Source organism: Psammomys obesus, unplaced genomic scaffold, assembly GCF_907164565.1.
Source record: "Psammomys obesus unplaced genomic scaffold, mPsaObe1.curated_primary_1811, whole genome shotgun sequence".
In the NCBI taxonomy this organism is placed as follows: Eukaryota; Metazoa; Chordata; class Mammalia; order Rodentia; family Muridae; genus Psammomys; species Psammomys obesus.
This window is the reverse complement of record NW_026585742.1, coordinates 15,392,763-15,413,073: the sequence shown is the minus strand read 5'-3', so window position 1 is coordinate 15,413,073 and position 20,311 is coordinate 15,392,763. Positions and strand designations below refer to the sequence as shown.

Genomic DNA, 20,311 nt, shown 5'->3' with positions numbered 1-20,311 from the left:
ATGTTTTTATACACAGTTTATAAATATTTGACGCAATAATATTCCTCTTCCTGTCATTTTGACAAATTTATATTCCTGTTTTATGGATAATAAATCAGTCAGATGATCTAAGTCACTTCAAAGCTAAAGTAACCTTGCAATCCAAGCAAACAAATCTTTGCAAAAACTTCTTACTTACAGCTCAGAAGTTTCGATGTACTTTGCCGTTCCTTCAATGGTGTTACAATACTCTGTGGCAAATTTGGTAATAAGCTGGAGTAAAGTTGCACTTTTATCATCCACAGGTTCACCATAGCTATTTAGAAGGGATTGATACTGAGCAGCTAAAACATTTATCCTAGTTTTTAGTTCTGGTAAACAATCTCTGATGTGATGCATAAGTAACCTAAAGATTAGAAAAGCAGAGTTGTAGCATAAAATTAGGTACCAGATACTTCAAGCAAGTCAATTAAAAATATGTAAGAAGAGAAAACATCCTAGTACTCAGATTCTAAAAGTGTCTGAGAACTGATGACTATTCACCAGAAAAACTACTAAAGAGCCAAGGATTTGGGATGATCAGTCTTAATTGAGTTGATCACTAATGGCTAGTGAGGTAATCAATCCTATCTATATGATGAAGCTGTCATGAAAACTCAAGCAGAGTTCATGAAACTAAAAGGTTCTGCAGAATAGCATGCCCACAGAGGGTATAAAGCCCTGGTTCACTTTTCAATATTCCATATTTTTCACCTTATCTATCTCTAACTGGTTTACCTGTGTCCTTTAGAATAATCTTTTTTTATGCATGAGTATAAAAATTTATGACCCCTGAGACCTAGCACCTATCCCACTAAGGAATAGTTACTAAGAAGCACATCCATATAATCTTTGCTGGCAATTGACACCTGAAGTAGAAGGGAAAATCTATAAAACTCTGAGGACTTAACCTATAGGATGTGATGCTGTCTCTACGTAAATATTGTCAGAAGTCAGAAGGCATCTAGTTACAATCTACTGAAGAATTACTTGTACAGTATATGGTGAAAACCCTATATAACTCTGCTGTCAGATATACTTTCTGTTCATTTCAGTAACTGTAAGAATAAGAAAACATATCACAAGAACAGGAAATAAAGCAATCTTAATCCTTAGCCTAAAGAAAATTATATAAAAGTAACTGGTTTTCACCAATACTTTTGACATATGCCTTTAGCCCACCAACTGTAGTGATTGCTAGAAAACCATAAATAAAACTAAAACAATACACATTATTTTTATCTCATTATAATCTAAAGTAAGGCACTCAGTTCAATTCTACCTGTAATTTTGTTTTAATGGTCTAACTTTTACAAGAGGTATTATTCAGCATAGTATTATAAGTAAATCCTTCTTATTAAGATCTAAGTTCATCTGCCTTCAATTTATAGGATAAAAGAAAATGGTTTTCAATCTAGTCACTTGTATGAAACTCATGTTATTTCTATTATGAATAAATGTAAAAGGAATTAAGTATCATGTAATAGTCACATGTAATGTCTGAGGCATATCATGTGATAACTGAAAATTTTACTTAAATTCATGTAATCTAAAGTGTTTGGAAATCATCTGATATCTCAGTAAAGTTCAAAACAAAATTAATTGTTAACATTTTCTTACCTGACCAGTCAGGGTACTATAGTTGCAACTGCCCTCCTAATACCAGTCCCCAAAGCTTCCTGCACCTATACTGACCGCTGTCAGCTTGCTACTGTCCTCATGGGTCCTATCAAGCGGATGAGTATTCTGATGTTGATTGATACTTCAACAAGCCAGACATAGATGGCTATGAATTGCCTAAAGAGATGAACATACTCCTTGGCTATGATTTGATTCCAAGCACCAAATCACTGATGCTGCTTTATGGGCATGTGGAAGTTAAATAACTCTGCTGGTGCTGTTTATATTCTGAAGGCTATCAAGGACAAAGGAAGACACCATAAGCAAATTTACCCCTATCCAGGAACTTAGATCAACTTTAAATGAACTAAGAATCTGCACTCCACAGGACCTGGACCTCAATGAAGCATAAACTTCTTTTGAGGAGCTTGCCAAAGATTTGCTGCTACAGCTACTTGATTGTAAACACTAATGAAATGTTGTATTTCAACAAATTTTCTTTCAGTATTAAACCATATAACAGCAATTTGGGAAATGAGTTTCAACTAAAAAAAATAAAAACATTTCCTACTTAAGAAAATTATTTGAATACTTATTCTAGACTACATGGTTTACTACCAAGCATCCGAATAAAAACAGAGACATTTGCTTTACAAGGACCCAGAAGTACAGTTGTAAGGAACAGTGAACATATGAAAGTAAACAGCAATATTCTAAGACAACTGTTGGCAAAACAAAAATATCTCATCTCCAAAAGACAAAAATGTTACCTATTCAGGGTCCTGGCAAGATACTTTGTTCCATTTCTGTTGGCCAGAGATGGGTATTTCTTTTGAAGAAAAGCATATTCATCACGGATTGAATCAGTTACACTCTTCTTATTGTTAATATCTAGCTGGCTCCTATGGTTGAAAAATAAAAAATTGTTTAATTAAAACCAATACTATGCTTTCACTGCTCTGGATGCCTGTTTGCACTAGATGATGTTTCTTGGCTTCTAATTGTTTACTTAGTCCTTGAGTGCTTTACAACAAACATTATCTTTACATTCATAACGCACAGATGTCTCAGTCAATGGATTCATCCAAGGAAGGCAAAAACAGCCAAGATTTGAACTGTACGACTTAACTTAGTATCAGCTTTATTGTTACTGTTAACCCACCCAAAGGCAGTATCCTTAAGTAAGTTGTAGACTGATATAAAAATGCAAGTATATCTTAATCATCTATATTTTATCCTTGGGCAGGTGGCTAATTTCTACCAAGAATAAAAAAAGTTAACTTGAAGTGTAATTATCTACAAATACAGAATGTAGAGGCATATATAGCACATGCTTGCCTGAAAAGAAAATAGCGGAAAGTTTTCTTTAAATGGGAAAAGGAATATATGGAGGAATATACACAGACAATTGAAATGAACTTTAGATATCACTTAATAAAATATTTATTTTTTTAAATGACCTGAGGGCTAAAGACGTCACAAGTGATTAAAAGTCTACTATATCTAGCCTATATAAAAACTAGAATTAGAATTTGGTCTTTTGACAAATGTTTTCCTTCCCATACAGCAGCTCTGACCTAGAGAAAAACGTCACCTGAGCACAGCACTGCCTCACACTAGCCCTACTACTCTGTAAGAATTCCATGTATACCATTGCAAAGTGCTCACTATAAAATGTCTAAAACACAGATAATGCAACAGTAGGGTTTTTTTTTCTATAGAATTTTAATAACAGCAATTTTCAGAATACATCTTTAAAGTTTCCAAGTCACATCCTGGCAATTACACAGCATTACTAATACTATGTGGTTAAAAGTCATTAAATTCCACCACCTTTAAATTGTCCTGATTGGGTAAAAATTAGATACTTTTTTTTTCTTTACCCAATGCCCTTCTCATATATAACTTAAGCAGCAGGCAAGAATTTGTGAAGGTTAATTATGAAATCATCTTCTATTGTGTTCACCTTAAAAATAGTTTCCATTAGAACAATGAGAGAAGAAGAAAAAAATTTTAAGAGGGCCACCGAAGTGACTCTATGAGTAAAAGCACTTGCTGCCAAGTCTGACACCCAAGTTTAAACCCCAAAACACAAATGGGAGGAGAGAACTGGTTCCTGCCAAATTGCCCTCTGACCTCCACATAAATGTTAAAAAAAACTTTTTTTTTTTTTTTTTTTAAATCTTAAAAAAACAAAACCACTACCACCAACAAGTGGTTGTGAGTCAATGTGGGTGCTGGGAAACAAACTTTGGTCCTCGGTAAGAGAAACAAATGTTCTTAACCACTGAGCCAACTCTCCAGCCCCTTCATTTCATTTTAATTGCTAACCTGTTTACTACTCCAATTATTCCAAGCTTGACTGGAATAACCCTTCCCATCAATACATCCATGGCATCAGTACCCGCATCCATGAGATCAAGTTTGGTGATCACAGCTAGAGTTCTGCGCCCTGGTAAATATAAAAAGAAGGGAGAAGACAGAACCATTTAAAAAAAGGCATTAAGTTTAGTAAAGGAAAATCTTCAACTATAATTCTACCTAACATTTTGCCTTTTTCATCATTTTGGTAATATTTTTCTAACCTTTGCTTCCAGAGCTTTATCTAAAATCAATTTAAATATGGCATACAATTTTAAAACTTGTTTTCATGAGTAATTTTTAAAAATTATGCATATATAAGCATGTCTATGTATGTGCATGCAATGGGGGCCAGAAGAGGGTGTGCTCTTAACCACTGAGTTAACTCTCCAGGGTCCAAAAGTAATTTCTTATAAGTTTGTAGGTCAAGATCTCTAAGCATTTTAAATTTTAATTGCAATTTTTTTCAGATTTTTTTTTATTTATGTGTATATGTGTGTATCTACATGTGTGTATCTACATGCAGGTGTGCTGGTGCTATCTTTGGAGGGCCAAAAAGGGTGTGGCATCCCTTGGAGCTGAAGTTAATTACTATGTATAATTTTTGACCCCCCTCCCCTCCACACCCAGTACCTAATCCTTTGGCAGTGCTTGGGAAGAAACCCAGGGCAAGCTAAGCAATCACTGATCTCTGTGAGTTCCTGGACAGCCTGGTCTACAGAGTGAGTTCCAGATCAGCCAAGGGAAACACTGTCTCAAAAAATAAAAACAACAACAAAAAAGACGTTACTTTTAAGTTGTACCTAATTGCTTTTGTGTATGTGCACATGTATTTATGTGAAGTCTATACATGGGATGTCTTCCTCCATTGCCTTCCATCCTATTCTTTGAGGCAGGGTCTATCACTGAAGTTGGAACTCACCAATTGGCTAGCTGAACAGTAAGCTAGTAAGCCCCTCTACCCTTGCCCAGGTACTGGGGCTACTAAGGTATTCCATTGTGCCTACCTTCTAGGAATTTGAACCTAGGTCCTCATTCTTGGACTGCAAATGCTTTTCCAACTGAACCATCTCTCCAGCACTACTGCTAAATTTTCTGTTTGTTTTTAGTTTTTAAAGAGACAGGGTGTCTCTGTGTAGCCTGGCTGTCCTGAACTTGCTTTTTAGATCAGGCTGACCTTGAACACACAGAGATCCACCTGCATCTACCTCCTAAGTGCTAGGATTAAAGGCATGCACTACAACTGGCCTTCCACAATTCTAAATTTTTGATACTATATATTAATATTGGATGAAATTATCTCCCTGTAATATTTGACAATTTAGATTATTAAATCATCTACATAACAAGACCCAGGCCAGCCTGGGCTACATAGTAAGAGACTGTCTCAAAAACTAAGATTACTAGATCAAATGTATACCCATCTTATTGCTTGTTTTTTTTTTTTTTATGTCTTTATTGATTTATTTAGAGACAGGTTTTCATGTAGATCAGGCTATCCTCAAACTTACTGTAGCTGAAGATGTCCTTTTCCTGCTCTTAGCTCCCAAGTGCTAGGATTACAAGTGTGCACCACCATACCTGACTAATTATAGAAATTTTAACACTTGTAGCATTACCATCAAATTTTTATTTGAAATTATTTTTCAAAGCACACACTCAAAAAAAGTTGTAACACAGATGTAGGTCTTCAGGAATCTAGTTGAAAAAAAAAAATGGTTTCCATATGAGTCAATTATCCACTCACTCCACAAAGCTAGCATTTCATACAGACTCAGAAGCTTCCAATAATCTCAGTATCACTAAATCATAATCTGGGTAAAGAATGATTTATAAATAAAAGAGATGCCTTCAAAGACTCCCTTTTATACTGAGTTTGTCTAGTGTTTTTTTGTTTTGTTTTTTAATTTGCAGAAAGAAGATTTTATAATTACTTCCTATATCATAATAATATAAATTTATTTATTCCTAAATATTGGCTATTTAAAAACTGAAATTTCATTTACACAATTAAGGAAATATTGTACCAAATAATTTGATGTTAAAGTTATTGTGTAGCTACTGCAAATATAAATCTTATGGAAAGTATTTTTGCCTATCCTTTTTAGCAATCAAGTAATTGTTTTCTATCCTAAAATTATTAAAAAAGTAGGAAAGCATTTGAAGATCTGTATTAACTGGAGGCACTCTTTTCAATAATACTCTTTTCTTGAGGAAAGATTTACCACTGTAAATCAAACGTCGATTAAATATAAACATCTGTCCTTACCATCTGGATCTACCTCTCTGGAAATCTTGAGTGCCTCTGATGTTGCCATATCTGTATTTGCAGCAGTAACAGCAAGGATAATGGAATTAGGATTACTGATGAACCGAAGAATAAGCTCTCTGATTTGAAGCTCAATATCCTTGGGTTGATCACCTACAGGTACCTAAACCAAACAAAGACAAGCAATAATCAAAATCAACTCAGCTTTTTCCCATACATTGAATTCATAGAATACAGGTATTTTTGTACTTACAAATAGCTAAAGTAAATTAACAATGTACTATAGAGGTATCTGTGAATCTGGTAATATACAAAGCCTCAAAAAATGTAACTCTTCCAAATACCAAAAATTCATTATTGAATATATCTTACATTAAAGTCTGCTGGGTATCAATTGCATACAGATGATCATTCATTCATTCATTCATTCATACAATGTTTTGTGATCTGGTACTCCTTTACATGATGTGTTAGGTCACAGCAATAAAATTAAGAGACTCAAATTCCTGCCTTTGTAGGGCATGTGTCCTAGTGATAAGAGGCAATTAATAAGCAAACACAAATATATCATCCAAGTAGCAGATAGGCCTATCAAGAAAACACTGTAGAGCAGAACAGAGTTTGGGGAATGATGCTTTTAAATTCTTACTTTAAATGATGTTTTAAAACAAAATAATCAGGATTTACTTCAATAAGATAATGATGTTTAGGTGACTAGGCAGAAATTAAAGGTAAACAAGCAACAAGCAAAACAAACCCCACATAAATATCTAGGGAAAGAACATTCTACATTGAGTGAATAATGGCAGATGTGTAGGAAAAAGAAATTAGAGAGAAATAACACATGAGCTGAGTCTAATCCCAGGATTTAGAAGAATAAGGAATTCAAGGTCATCCTCAGCTACACAGACAGTTAAAGGCCATCCTGAGATGTTGAAATAAACTAACAAAGTGAGAAAATAATACAGGAGGTTCCCAATAATGAGGAAACTGGGAAGTCACTGAAGAGATTTTTTTTCCTTAATTTTCTTTATTTTATGTGCACTGGTGTGAGGGTGTCAGGTCTGGAGTTACAGACAGTTGTGAGCTGTCATGTGGGTGCTGGCATTTGAACTTGGGTCCTTAGGAGGAGCAAACAGTGCTCTTAACCACTGAGCCGTCGCTCCAGCCCTACTGAAGAAGATTTTTAAGCTAAGAAATGATACAATCTAATTTTCACCTTAGTAGAATACTGTGGTTACTTAAAAATAAAAAACAAAGGAGACCTAGTACTATTTATCCGGTAATGTATTACATCAATCCAAGTGAAATAACAATAGCTACCTCTGCCACAAATATGCTAAGAGGTGATAGGATTCTGGATATATTATAAAAATAAGGAAAGCCCAGAGGATTTGCTGAAAGGAAGGGAGGTAAAAGGCAAAGAAATATCAAGGATGACTGTAAGGTTTTGGCTGATCAGTTAATACAGTAGAATTGCCATGTATTGAGATGACAGAAAAATGAGGAATTTGGTATTAGCCATAGCAAAGCTATAGTGCTTATTAAAGCATTTAAATGCATATGCCAAGAGGATAGCTGGATATGGATCTAGAAATACTTTGAATGTCAACATATCAAATTCATGCACTTAGTGTTATAAGATCTGCTAATACTATCAATCTAATTAGAGTGTTACATGTACCTGAAGAGGACAAGAGGTCAAAAAAAAAAAAATTGGCACTGTTTATAAACTTGGTGAGAGGGGAAGAAACCAGCAAAAGATAATGAAAAGGGGTGGCCAGTGAGATTACAGATAAAATTGTAGACTATGATACCCTAGGAAGTAAAGAAAGTGTTTTAAGGAGAAAGAAGGGCTCAACTTTTTAAAAATGTTCTGATAATAACAGTAACAACAAAATCAATTCATTCTCATATTAGGTTAATGCTAAACAGAAAACAAAACATTTCTTTATATGAAAACATGAGTATCATATATTCCTTACTTTGGTCATTCCTGGTAAATCCACAAGTGTCAGATTGACAACGTTGGGTGAGAAAACCTTAAGATGGATTGGCTCAGGGCTTACTCCCTAAAAACAAGTTTCAAATATATTACAATCATATTAATTTTCCATTAATTATGAAATGCTAGAACAAACTACATTCAAATGCATAGATTTTAGATGCTACTAAATATTTATTAAACTGTGGCTCCTAAAATCTTTCAATAATAAAAGCTTAATGAAACATGAATGAGAAGACAGCCAATCATATAACAAGTAGGTTATAATCCGACTCAACCCTATACCATTAATGTATAAAATTTCTTTCCCTATACTAGTTCACTTTTTCTATACTCATATATCCATCTTAAAAAGGCTTAACAGATTAAGAACTTAAAGAACAATGCACTCTTCATTTATCCAAAATTATGATGTTCCCAAGTTGATGGTGCTAAGTTGAGAAAGTAATAGATAAGCAGCTCTTCACATTAATTTGGTCCCAGACATTTAAACATTAAGCGTACATATACAGTGTACATATATACTAAGTTCACTCAGGAAATACATTTCAATTTTCAGATCCCCGAGACAAAAAGCTATCCCTGACATAATCTAGTTATATTCCTGTCATATTCCAAGAAATTTAGGAAAGTATGGTGGGAGCAGCAGTTACTCCAAGGTACCAGTTTGACAGTGAGCAAAAACAGTTACTGAAAGAGTCAAATGTTTTCAACAGGCACAAAATGTCTTTCTGCCAGGAAATAAAGTCTACATCACAGTATCTGGCAGAAAATATATATTGAATATTACTAGGCTCAAGGTCACCTGTGAGATTTAATATTCCCCCAGATAACAGAGACTATCAATAAAACCAATAAGAAAACAGTAATTACAATAAAGGGCACAAAAAAGGAAAAGAAGCTGATTTTGATATTAAAAATATCTTAGATCCTTGATTTAAATTCTCACATTCTTAGAAAATATTTGACTGTAATAAGTTCTATGTAATTAAGTTCACAAAACATAAAGTACTTTATAGGTATAAAAGTTTTAAGGTGTGTGTGTGTGTATATGCACACACACGCATGTTTGTCTGATAACCTGTGTTAACTGCTAATTGGCAGGAACTAGAATCACCTTGAAAAGGGAATGCCTGTAGGAGATTGTCTTTATCACTCTTGAATTAGAAAGACCCATCTGAATTATGAATGGTACCTCAGCTAAACAGGTAGAAAAAGACAGTTAAAATTCAGTATGTATTCATGCACTCACTGAGCTATTTTGATATTGAACATAATGTAATGCGGCTAGCTGCTACAAGTTCTTGCTGTGACTTCCCTGCCACAATGGACTTTAAGTGGGAATAAACCTTTCCCTATTAAACCTTCTCACTTGCTTTTGTTGGGGTATTTATCACAGCAATAGAAAAGAACTCATAACAATGTGTGTTGCTGTTGATTTAACCCAGGACTTTCCACTCAACAGTCTATCACTGATTTATGTCCCTAGCCTTTGGTGTTTATGAAACTACTTCAGTGTTTAGTTCAAGCTGGCCTTGAACTCATATCCTTCTACTTCTACCTCCTCAATCCTGGGAATTCAGATATAAACCACTACAAGTAAGTTTTATGTTTGGGGAGTAGGAGTACTCCTTTTTGTTTTTTGTTTATTTTTGTTTTGGGGAACAGGGTTTCTCTGTGTAGCCCTGGCTGTCTTCAAACACAAGAGATCTGTCTGCCTCTGCCTCCCAGGTGCTGGAATTAAAGGCATGCATATGCCATCACTGCCTGGCACAAGTACTCCACTAAAAAATGATTAAGATTATAAATTTATAAATCAACACATAACTGTAATTCCCAGCTACTAAGGAAAATGAAATAGGTGGACCCCAAGTTCAAGACTAGCCTGGGTAATTTTATGAGACACTGTCTCAAAATAATAATTAAAAAAGTGGCTTTAGGATATAGCTCAGTGATAGAAAATTAACTAGTATGTACTATCCCCCACATTCATTGTCAGTACTAGAGGGAGGGGAAGATTATGACTTAGCAATGCATTTACATATTATTATACAAAGAAAACATTCACCAATATATTTACTTTTTTAAAGTCTTTCAGGTTTGAAACAATACCTACCTTATTATTTCCTGAAATTCTTTCGGTTTCATTTTCAATTTCTTGTCGAATTTCATCAAAATCTGTGTAAAGCTAAAAATTATTGAAACAAAAAGAACCATATTCTAAATAAGATCAGACATTCTTAAGGGGTAAAGGCCACATTAAAGAATATGTTTAGATTTACTGCAGAAAATTAGTCTACATTTCTCATATATACATGCGTTTTTCTAAGATTTGTTTCAAAGTTGCCCGATCTCACAACTTAAAAATCTCCAAGTTAGAAAGGATTAAGTTAAACTACTGCAGTTAGATGTATTACTGAGACAAGTTTTATTTTAAAGACACACATTTCCAGTAAGAAACTTTATTTTCTACTTTCTTTATAAAACAATATTTTCTATATATTACTTCATTGTATTTGTGAGTGATTACCTTGTTTTTAGTGTGAAGAAATTTACCCCATTCTTCTGCTTCAACTCCTAGAGAAAGAAAAAATCATTTCTTAGAGAATGAAAATTGGGTTTTCTGGTTAGGAACTTAAAAAGATAACACAATAAACTTTGTTTTAACTAACTACAAGTTAACAAGTACTTTAAGGTCTGCTAAATACACATTCACAGCTTTAAACCATGGCACTGACTACAAAGGCAGGACTAACTTCAAGTACTCCCAGAATTTGAAATCTAGTTCTTAAAAATACATTGTTCACTCCCTATCTGTTTGTATAATCACAAATCCTAATGTTTGTATAATCACATAATTGATAACTGATTTAAATATCTTATATATGAAAGTTTATTCAATGAAAAAAATTTAAAGAACTAGAAAGAAAAACTAAAAATCCCATTAGATAATGCAAAAAAAAAAAAAAAACTCATGTAACAAATGTATACATAACATAGAAGTTAAAAATATACATGCAATATATGAATGAAATAGCTATTTTTTCCATTTTTTTTTAAATCACTACCTTTTATTTGGTTTTCTGTTGGCTATATATAAGGCTCTCAGTGATAGGGTAGTAGCTGTCCTGTAATGCACACTGCCAAGGTGCTTTCTCCCAAGGTCAAGTCTATGTTTTCTCATGGAATTGTAGAACAGAAATGGATGAAAATAGATGTATGTCTGTACTGTAAGGAACTGACCTCCTGCTAGCTTCTAGTCACACTCTGCTTCTCCTGATACCTTACCCAAGCACTGCTATTCTGCTTTCACCAATTTTGGAAGCTTAAAATATCTTAATAATTTAAAGTAGTTAATGCATTATGAGTCACTTGAAATAAAAATTAAGATATTCACATCAATATTTATTTAGTAAAAGGTATTACCACTCTTTGTTTGAAGGACTAATTAAAGTACAGGACTCATAGAGGTACTACTATATAACAAAGTGGTATTTTAAATTTAATTTGCCATGTAAATTTTCAGTATCTTCACAATTACGATTTTGTAAAAATCAAATCTACCACAAAAAAGGCCTGCATGTAAATGCAATGCCAAAACACTAACAATAATCATTAAAACCTGCAATCAATGTGAACAAGCAAATAAAAATGGAGAAGAAAGATGCACACAGCATGTAGGGGTCCATAAGCACACATGCAGGCATAAAAAAAAGAAGAGCTAAAAACAAAGGGATAGAAGAAACCTTTAGAAAGGTGTCTTGAGTTTTTCCATGTAGCAGGGTCTGTAGTTAAAGAGAAATAGCACAAAGTAATTTTAGTGCTCATCCCTAAAACTTTAAGCTTAAAAAAAAAAAAAAAACCCTCAAATGTGTAAAACATAACATTTCAAATGTGCATTAAGTATTTAATTATTCACAGCTTATTAGAATTGTAGGAACTATATTTTTACATATTATAAGCAAAGCATATTCTGTGTAATACTTCAACTTTTTAAGGATTTCAGTAAAGAAATTTTTATTTTACCCTCAAAAAGTTTGCCTCAGATATATGAAAGACTACTGTGGGAAAAGATAAATTGTGTAGTTTAAGAGCCTAGGAAATATGACAAGCACATCCTTTGAAACTATCATAATTAGTAAGTAAATGCAGTTAGCCTATTTGCTAAAAATGACTATTTATAAGGGTACTTCATTTGAAATAAAAATTTCATTTAGCAGAGCACCACAAAACATTAACTCTTCCAACTCATGAACTCAATGCAACGAAATCTACTGTCACAATTCTTGCACTTCCTGTTAATTACATACATTAAACACAAAATATTTTAGCCAGTTTTCACAGACCTCAGTTAAAAATTACACTTTGTTTTATCTTACAATGTGCTGCTCTTTACACATTATCTGGGGCTCTCTTACATATAAAACCTTAAGGAGCTTTTATAATAAGCTTTTATACCCAAGATGAAACTGAATTCTATTATGCAAGAGATGTGTTCATGTTTGTATAAAGCAAAAGCAACACTAACTCCCAAAGGCAAGCTAAACAAAATAAAGAGTAATCTTGGTAACTCAGGCCCTAAAAACAGTGGCATGGTTTGTGCCTAGTTCCAAAGCAAACTTGCACAAAGGGTACCGGACACAGACTCTGTGAAGCTATAGCCCTCGTGTATTTAAACTAACAGAAAGTACAGAAATGAAAGTAGAACTGTAAAAAGTAAAAATAAGGGGCTGAAGAGATTGCTCAGAAGTTATGAACACTGGCTGCTCTTCCAGAGGTCCTGAGTTCAATTCCCAGCAACCACATGGTGGCTCACAACCATCTATTACAAGATCTGGTGCCCTCTTCTGGCATGCAGGTGTGCAGAACATTGTGTACATAATAAATAGACAAATCTTTAAAAAACAAGTTAAAAATAAAAAAGAATCATATACAAAAAGGTTTTAGATTTGTTTTTAACTTTGTATTGGCTTTTTTTTGTGATGCTTTCTTCAAAACTATTTTCTCTCATTATTCATGTTTTTTAAATCCAAACTACATGTAAACGTTTCATTAGTTCTTGATTTCCACATGGTTAGAATGATTTTTAAGCCTAAACTGCTTGTCCAAAGGAGAAAGTGGTTTTGATGAGAAGGTAAGGATAGCTAGCACCATGGCGCAGAGGTAAAGACCTCTGCTGCCTAATTTCCTGAGTTCCATCCCCAGGACCCACATGGTAGAAGGAGAGAACCAATTCCCTCAAGTTATCTTTCACTGGAGCACCCTTGCCATAGCACACACATACATCCACACACAATGACACATATTCACACATAAAATAATAATGTTTTTAAAAAGGAAGCCGAAGAATTATGGTACAATAAGGATGAAATTTAATGCTCAACTTTCTATTTGTTTTGCATTCAAAAGTAGCTGAGATATCACTGTAAGTTGAAGCACTATATATATATATATATATATATATATATATATATATAGTGATGTGCAAACACACATAGACATAACATGGACTAAGCTCAAGAATAAATATAACTGCAGAGAAAAATATGCAGCTCTACTGATCTGACCCTACATCAACAAAACATGCTGGGCAAGGTGACATCAAGGAACTGACATGTCTACACCCTTTCTTAACAAGGTAAAATTTATTTAAGGAAATACCACATCTGCAAATAGTGTCTGATAGAGATACTGTTCTTTCAAAATGGCTGAGGAAAAAAAGACCTACAGCCATATAGTTCCTCAATATCCTGGTTTAAGGGTATTAGGTAATATGTTCAATGGAATTAGTGATGGTGAAATTCTGAAAATTTTATCCTAGGTATTTGAGGCTAAGCCACAGGTTAGTCAAGAATGAGTAGATTCAAGGTTCAAACTTTAAACACATAGTCATGCATGTCTGTAATTCCAAAAACTGGGAGGCAGAGGTAAGAGCATCACTACAAATGATAAGCTGTCCTGATCTATACTATAAATTATAAGACAGTAAGGGCTATGTAGCAAGACTTTATCTCAAAATAAAATAAATACAACAAAAAGAACTTCAATAATAAACATTAAAATATAAAGTAATACTAGTATATCAAGAAGATACTTAATAATTAAAGGGTTTCTATAAAGCTGATCACCTACTATAAAATATTACATAAGGGTATTTACAAAGCTCATTAACTTTCTTTAGTTATTATGGAATCCCTGGTTTTTTGTTTGTTTGTTTGTTTGTTTGTTTTGAGACAGGGTTTCATTATATAGCCTTGTCTATCCTGGACTTGCTTTGTAGACCAGGCTGGCCTCAAACTCACAGAGATCTGTCTGCCTTTGCCTCCCAGTGTCCTAGGATTACAGGCGTGCACCACGGCGCCCACCTTGGTTGGAGTCCCTGTTTTACTGTCTGTCATTGGTAACATATGTTTGTAAGCATGTACTTGGGAGGTAGAGGCAAGAAGGATTACAAGTCTGAGGTCCTTCTGAGGTGTTTTTAAAGCCAGTTTGGACTATGCGATCTCACAACACCCAGAAATCTTTCTGTAATAGCCCTTCTCAAAGACTAAAGGAAAATTTAATAAAAAATTAGTGAGCACATGATGAAAACAGAAAGAGCTAAATAAAATAGGAACTGTTTTTACTTTAAGTAACTGATTTCTATTTAACCACAGTTTACTAAGCTAAATTATTCAAAAGGTACTATTCCCAACAGCTTTACTCAGCATTTCAAATCAACAAAAATTTTGTGTGTGTGTGTTTTGTTTTGAGACAGGGTTTCTCAGTGTTGCCTTAGCTGTATTGGAACTGACTCTGTAGACCACGCTGGCTTCCAACTCAGATATCCACCTGCCTCTGACACCCAAGTGCTGGGATGAAAGACAGATACCACGCCACAGGATTTCTGATTTTGTTATAGGCTCTAGTCCAATTAATTAATGAACTTTTTACTTAGAAAGTCATCTTGAAAACAGCCTAAAAAGGAATAACATTTTAAAATAATTCTTATTCCAGTTCTGAAATTTACCATTTTCTTCTCCTGTTGTTTTTCGTTTATCTTCTGGTGCAACATGGACCAGCTGCAGAATGAGAGGTCTCCGGGTAACCACACCAGTCCCTCTGGGAAGAAGGTCCCTTCCCACTAGGCTTTCCAGCACTGAGCTCTTTCCACTGCTCTGAAAACAGAATATACAAGACCAAATTAATGATTTCTCTAAACGGACTGTACTAAAAACAAAGCTGTATATATACAAGTTACATAATTCAAATTCAGAGAAAATGAAAATCTACACTTAAAAATTAAGATACATAAAAAAAGAAAAAAAAGTCAGGGGTCTTTTCTGAGACTGATACTCTAACCAAGGACCATTCATGGAGATAACCTAGAACCCCTGCACAGAGGTAGCCCTTGGCAGTTCAGTGTCCAAGAGAGTTCCCTAGTAAGGGGAACAGGGACTGTCTCTGACATGAACTCAATGGCTGACTCTTTGCTCACTTCCCCCTAAGGGGGGAGCAGCCTTACCAGGCCACAGAGGAAGACTATGAAAGAGAGTCCTGATGAGACCTGATAGGCTAGAGTCAGATGAAAGGGGAGGAGGTCCTCCACTATCAGTGGACTGGGAAAGGGGAATGGAAGGAGATGACGGAGGGAGGAAGAAAAGGTGGGATTAGGAGGGTGTGAGGGTGGGGCTACAGCTGGGATACAAAGTGAATAAATTGTAATAAATAAAAAATTATATTAAAAAAGTCACTCTCCCCCAAATTGTTCACTTGTTCTTTCTTTCCCCTGCACCAAAACAGGGTCTCTCTGTGTAGCCTTGTGTTTTGATCTCACTTTGTAGACCAGGCTGGCCTTGAACTCACAGAGATCCACCTGCCTCTGCCTCCCTAAGCACTGAGATTACAGGTGTGCACCACCACGTGACTTTTTGATAGTCTCTTAACCAAGTCTTAAAACCTATATGATATAGGTACCAATCACACATAGTAATTTCACTATAAATAGGGCATTGATAACTTTATTTTTAACATAGTCAACAGGAATTAAATTCTCTAATCATATATCTCATGTTTAGTTTTTGTCAACTTGCCATAAGCAAGAGGAAGAGGAAGAGGAACCTCAAAGAAAAAAATACTTTAATCTGATAGACTGTAGGCAAGTCTGTAGGCCAACTGCTTGACTAATTATTGATAGGAAAGGCCAAGCTCACTGGGAACAGGAACAAGAAAGCAGGTTGAGAGACACAGTCATATGCATTGGAAATAGAGAATGTCTTATGACTTTATAGACAGCACAGCTGTTTGACATAGTTCCAGCAAAGCTTAGCTGAATGCTGTAACCACTGCCATTCTGTCTCTCACTTTTAGGTTTTGGTCTGAGTCTTCTTAGGAAAGTCCTAAATTTACTATCTCTTCTGCTTTTAGGAAAATAACTTTATCTGGCCATATTTGGAAGTCTTCCATATACCCTGGAGATCACGATAAGCACTAAAACACTAGAAATTTCTTTATGACACCATGACTCCAGAAATCTTCTTGGGGTATCAGTCCCTAAGCAAACTCAAACAGTAAAACCGGAACAGGATAAACTTAGAGATAGTTGACACACTCCAACTGGCCAGGAGAATTGGTAACAGATTAAAGGCTTCTTTTTACAATGTAGTTCAGACTACAATGTAGTCTGAAAATGTAGTTTAAAAACAGGGGTTCATACAAGATATGCCCTTGGAGGAATAGAACTCAATAAATAAGACAGATTAACTAAAATAACTTTCATACTTAATAGAGTAGATGATGAAGACTTGGGTATTAGTATTTGCTATTCATAAAAAAACTGGTTCAGATACTTTCTCTTTGTCTGGAGTGCTTTAAAACTGCAAATACTGCCAGCCTAAAAGCAGGGTGTCATATAAAACAAATGTGTTTGCTTGGGCAGAGACATTCTTCAGATTCTTTGAATTAGAGTTATAGGGCTGATAACAAAATAAAATCTGTTCTATTTGTACTTTCTGTGACTGAACTTGTAATTTCAGACATGTAATGAAAAATCAAACACATGTCTGGAGATAAAGTGATATAATCTGTACATTTTGGATAATGATGAGTCTGTCTTTGTTCCGTGAAACCTCAAGAAGCAACTTGACTGCTAGTCAGTCAGAGCTGCAAGATTCTCTGGACAACTATACCTGACTAACTCCTCACTCATAGACTCCTTATCTCCTCTCTGAAACATGTCAATTGCTGAGGCTGGCCCCTACTCCCCCCAACCCCTGCAGTTGAACAAACTACAAGGAGCAAGCCAGAAAGCAGTGTCCCTCTATCACTTCTGCTTCAACTCTGTGCCCTAGGTTCCTGCCCTTACTTCATTCAGTGATGGAGTATAACCTGAGAGTCTTCTTCCCTATGTTGCTTTTGGTCGTTGCGTTTCTCACAGCAATAGAAACCCTACAACAATATAAAACAACTTCTATGTGTAATAAAGCAGTATTCTGTGTAAAACTAAATGTCAGGAAATGGATACTTAAAACTTTTTGCTACTTGTTAGGGTTTCTATTATTGTGATAAAACATCTACCATGGCCAAAACCAACTTGGAAAAAGCTATTTCATCTTAAAACTAGTAGTCCATCATTCAGAGATATCAGAGCAGGAACTTAAATACAAGAACTAAAGCAGAAGCCACAGAAGTCTTGCCTCCTGGTCTGCTCCCTATGGCTTATTCAAGCCTGCATTCTTAGAAAACCCAGGACCAGCAGCCCAGAGTGGGCAACATTCACAATGTGCTGAGACAACTCCTATCAATCATCACCAAAAAACAGGCTCACCCACAGGTCAGTCTAGTAGGGTCATGTTCTCAACTTGAGGTTCCTTCTTCCCAAATGACTGTTGCTTGTGTCAACTTGACATAAAACAAGCCAGCACCAAAATCAACATGGGGAGAAAATATTTTGTTATTTTTAAGATGTATTTTAATTACAACAATTATCCTTTTCTTTTTCTCCCTTCTTTTATCAACTATTTTTGCATGCATATATATGTAGACACACACACACACACACACACACACACACACACACTCCCAAATACAACCTGTTGAATACATGTTATTTTTTTTTATTTATTTTTATTTTAAGTACTTGGTGTTTTGCCTGCATGTATGTCTGTGGGTGTAAGATCTTGGAAGTTACAGACAGTTGTGACATGCCATGTGGGTGCTGGGAATTGAACCCCTGTCCTCTAGAACAACAGTCAGTGCTCTTAACTACTGAGCCATCTTTCCAGCCCGAATCCATTTTATTTGTATGTATGTTTTCAAGGATGAACGTTCTTCCGTGGGGAGAGCCATCTCTTCTGCTTCTGCTTCCATATTTACTCAGTAGCCAGCCTGTGGTTCTTTGTGTAGGATTGAAGCCTCACGAGCTTTTCCCCATCCAATTTAGCATGTTCACTGATGTCCTGTTCAGCTCTCACATTTAAGTAGTCATGTTGGTGAAACTTTATAGATACAGCTTCTGATATTACTAGGAGACACAATCTCAAAACAGTCCTGATCCTGTCTTACAATCTTTCTATGATTATTCCCTAGGCCTTGGGTATGGTAGTGTTTTGTAGATGGGTTCCATAAGCCTGCATATCAGTTGATTGTGGTTTTCTGTAGCAGTCTCCATTTGTTGCAAAACAACTTTCCTTGATGAAGGTTGAAAACTACACTGGAGGTATAAAGATAAATGTTTATAGGTTGATGTTAGGGATTATTCTGGATTAGTATATTAGTGGTTGTAGATTCTCCTCCAAAAACCATGATTTACCAGCACTGATTAGGTAACTGGATTTCCAGTACCAGGCATGGCATCCCACTTGTTGAACGGGACATACGTTTAATATTAAGATTTTGAGAATTCTCCAAACTGATCTCCACAGTGACTATAGCAGTTTGCAATCCTACCAACAGGAAGTGAGGGTCCCCACAACCCCCACATCCCCTTCAGTATTTACTGTCGTTTTTTTTTTTTTCCATTGATCTTTGCCATTCTGACCGGTGTAAGATGAAATCTCAAAGTTGTTTTTATTTCCATTTCTCTAACTACTATGGGAAATTTTGTAGTAATACTTCTTAGCTATTTTATCTTTTATCTTCTTTTGAGAACTCTCTATTCAGGTCCCACGCTCACTTTTTAAATGGCTACTTTGTTTTTACTTTTTTTTTTTTTTTTTAGTTTTTTTATATATTCTAGATATTACTCTGTCAGATTTATAGACCTACCTATTTCATGTTGCTATCTATTGATAGAAACTGCCTTTGTTTTCTTCTACAAGTTTCAGTGTCTCAGGTTTATGGCTTTGGTCCATTTGTAGTTAATTTTCACGCATATCTTCTACATGTGGACAACCAGTTTTCCTAGCATATTTTGAAGATGTTTTTATTTTTCCGGTATATGTTGTTGGCATCTTTATCAAATGTTAAGTGGATGAAGTTATGTTTGTTTATGTGTGAGTCTTTGATTTTTGTCCTACGGGTGTACATGTCTGTTTTTGTGCCAATACTAATTGTTTTCAATATGGCTCTGTAACATATCTTAAGACCTGGAATGGTAATACCTCCAACATTGTGGAGTTTTGTTTTTGTTGTTGTTCTGTTTGCTTGGGATTGTTTTATCTATCCTGCATCATTGGTGGTTTCATATAAATTTTAAGATAGTTTCAGTTATTTCTCCTAATAATGAGATGAAGATTCTGACTAGGATTACAGCAAATCTGTAAATAGCTTCTGGCAGAATGGTCATTTTTGTAATGTTAATTTTACTAATCTATGAGCATGGGATGCCTTTTCATTTTCTACTGTCATTATTTATTTCTTTGGTGGCTTAAAGTTTTCATTGTAGAGGTCTTATACTTCCCTGGTTGGGTTTATGCCTATGTTGTGGATATAAACATGTTTTTGTTTATATTCCAGGGGTGGGATGTGGGACTGATTCAGATAGTCCACAGCAGCAAACCCTTTGCCTCATGCAGACTCTGAGAGGCGTTCTTTGCCACCTGCAGATAGTTTAAAACTGA

At 35.0% G+C, this 20,311-nt stretch overlaps 1 protein-coding gene across 8 annotated transcripts in view; it reads right to left on the bottom strand.

The window, feature by feature from the left end:
• Dnm1l (dynamin 1 like) overlaps positions 1 to 20,311 on the bottom strand; it is a 63,140-nt gene that overhangs the window by 20,962 nt on the left and 21,867 nt on the right. For 4 of the 8 annotated variants that reach the window (XM_055599136.1, XM_055599137.1, XM_055599141.1 and 1 more), the window contains exons 2-10: positions 15,283 to 15,430; positions 12,020 to 12,058; positions 10,804 to 10,850; positions 10,390 to 10,461; positions 8,254 to 8,340; positions 6,269 to 6,431; positions 3,970 to 4,090; positions 2,409 to 2,540; positions 179 to 385 (exon numbers count right to left, since the gene is read on the bottom strand). In XM_055599136.1, the coding sequence (XP_055455111.1) occupies positions 179 to 385; positions 2,409 to 2,540; positions 3,970 to 4,090; positions 6,269 to 6,431; positions 8,254 to 8,340; positions 10,390 to 10,461; positions 10,804 to 10,850; positions 12,020 to 12,058; positions 15,283 to 15,430 (1,016 nt within the window). The remainder of the gene's footprint in view (positions 1 to 178; positions 386 to 2,408; positions 2,541 to 3,969; positions 4,091 to 6,268; positions 6,432 to 8,253; positions 8,341 to 10,389; positions 10,462 to 10,803; positions 10,851 to 12,019; positions 12,059 to 15,282; positions 15,431 to 20,311) is intronic. The other 4 variants (XM_055599138.1, XM_055599140.1, XM_055599143.1 and 1 more) reach the window with 1 other exon arrangement.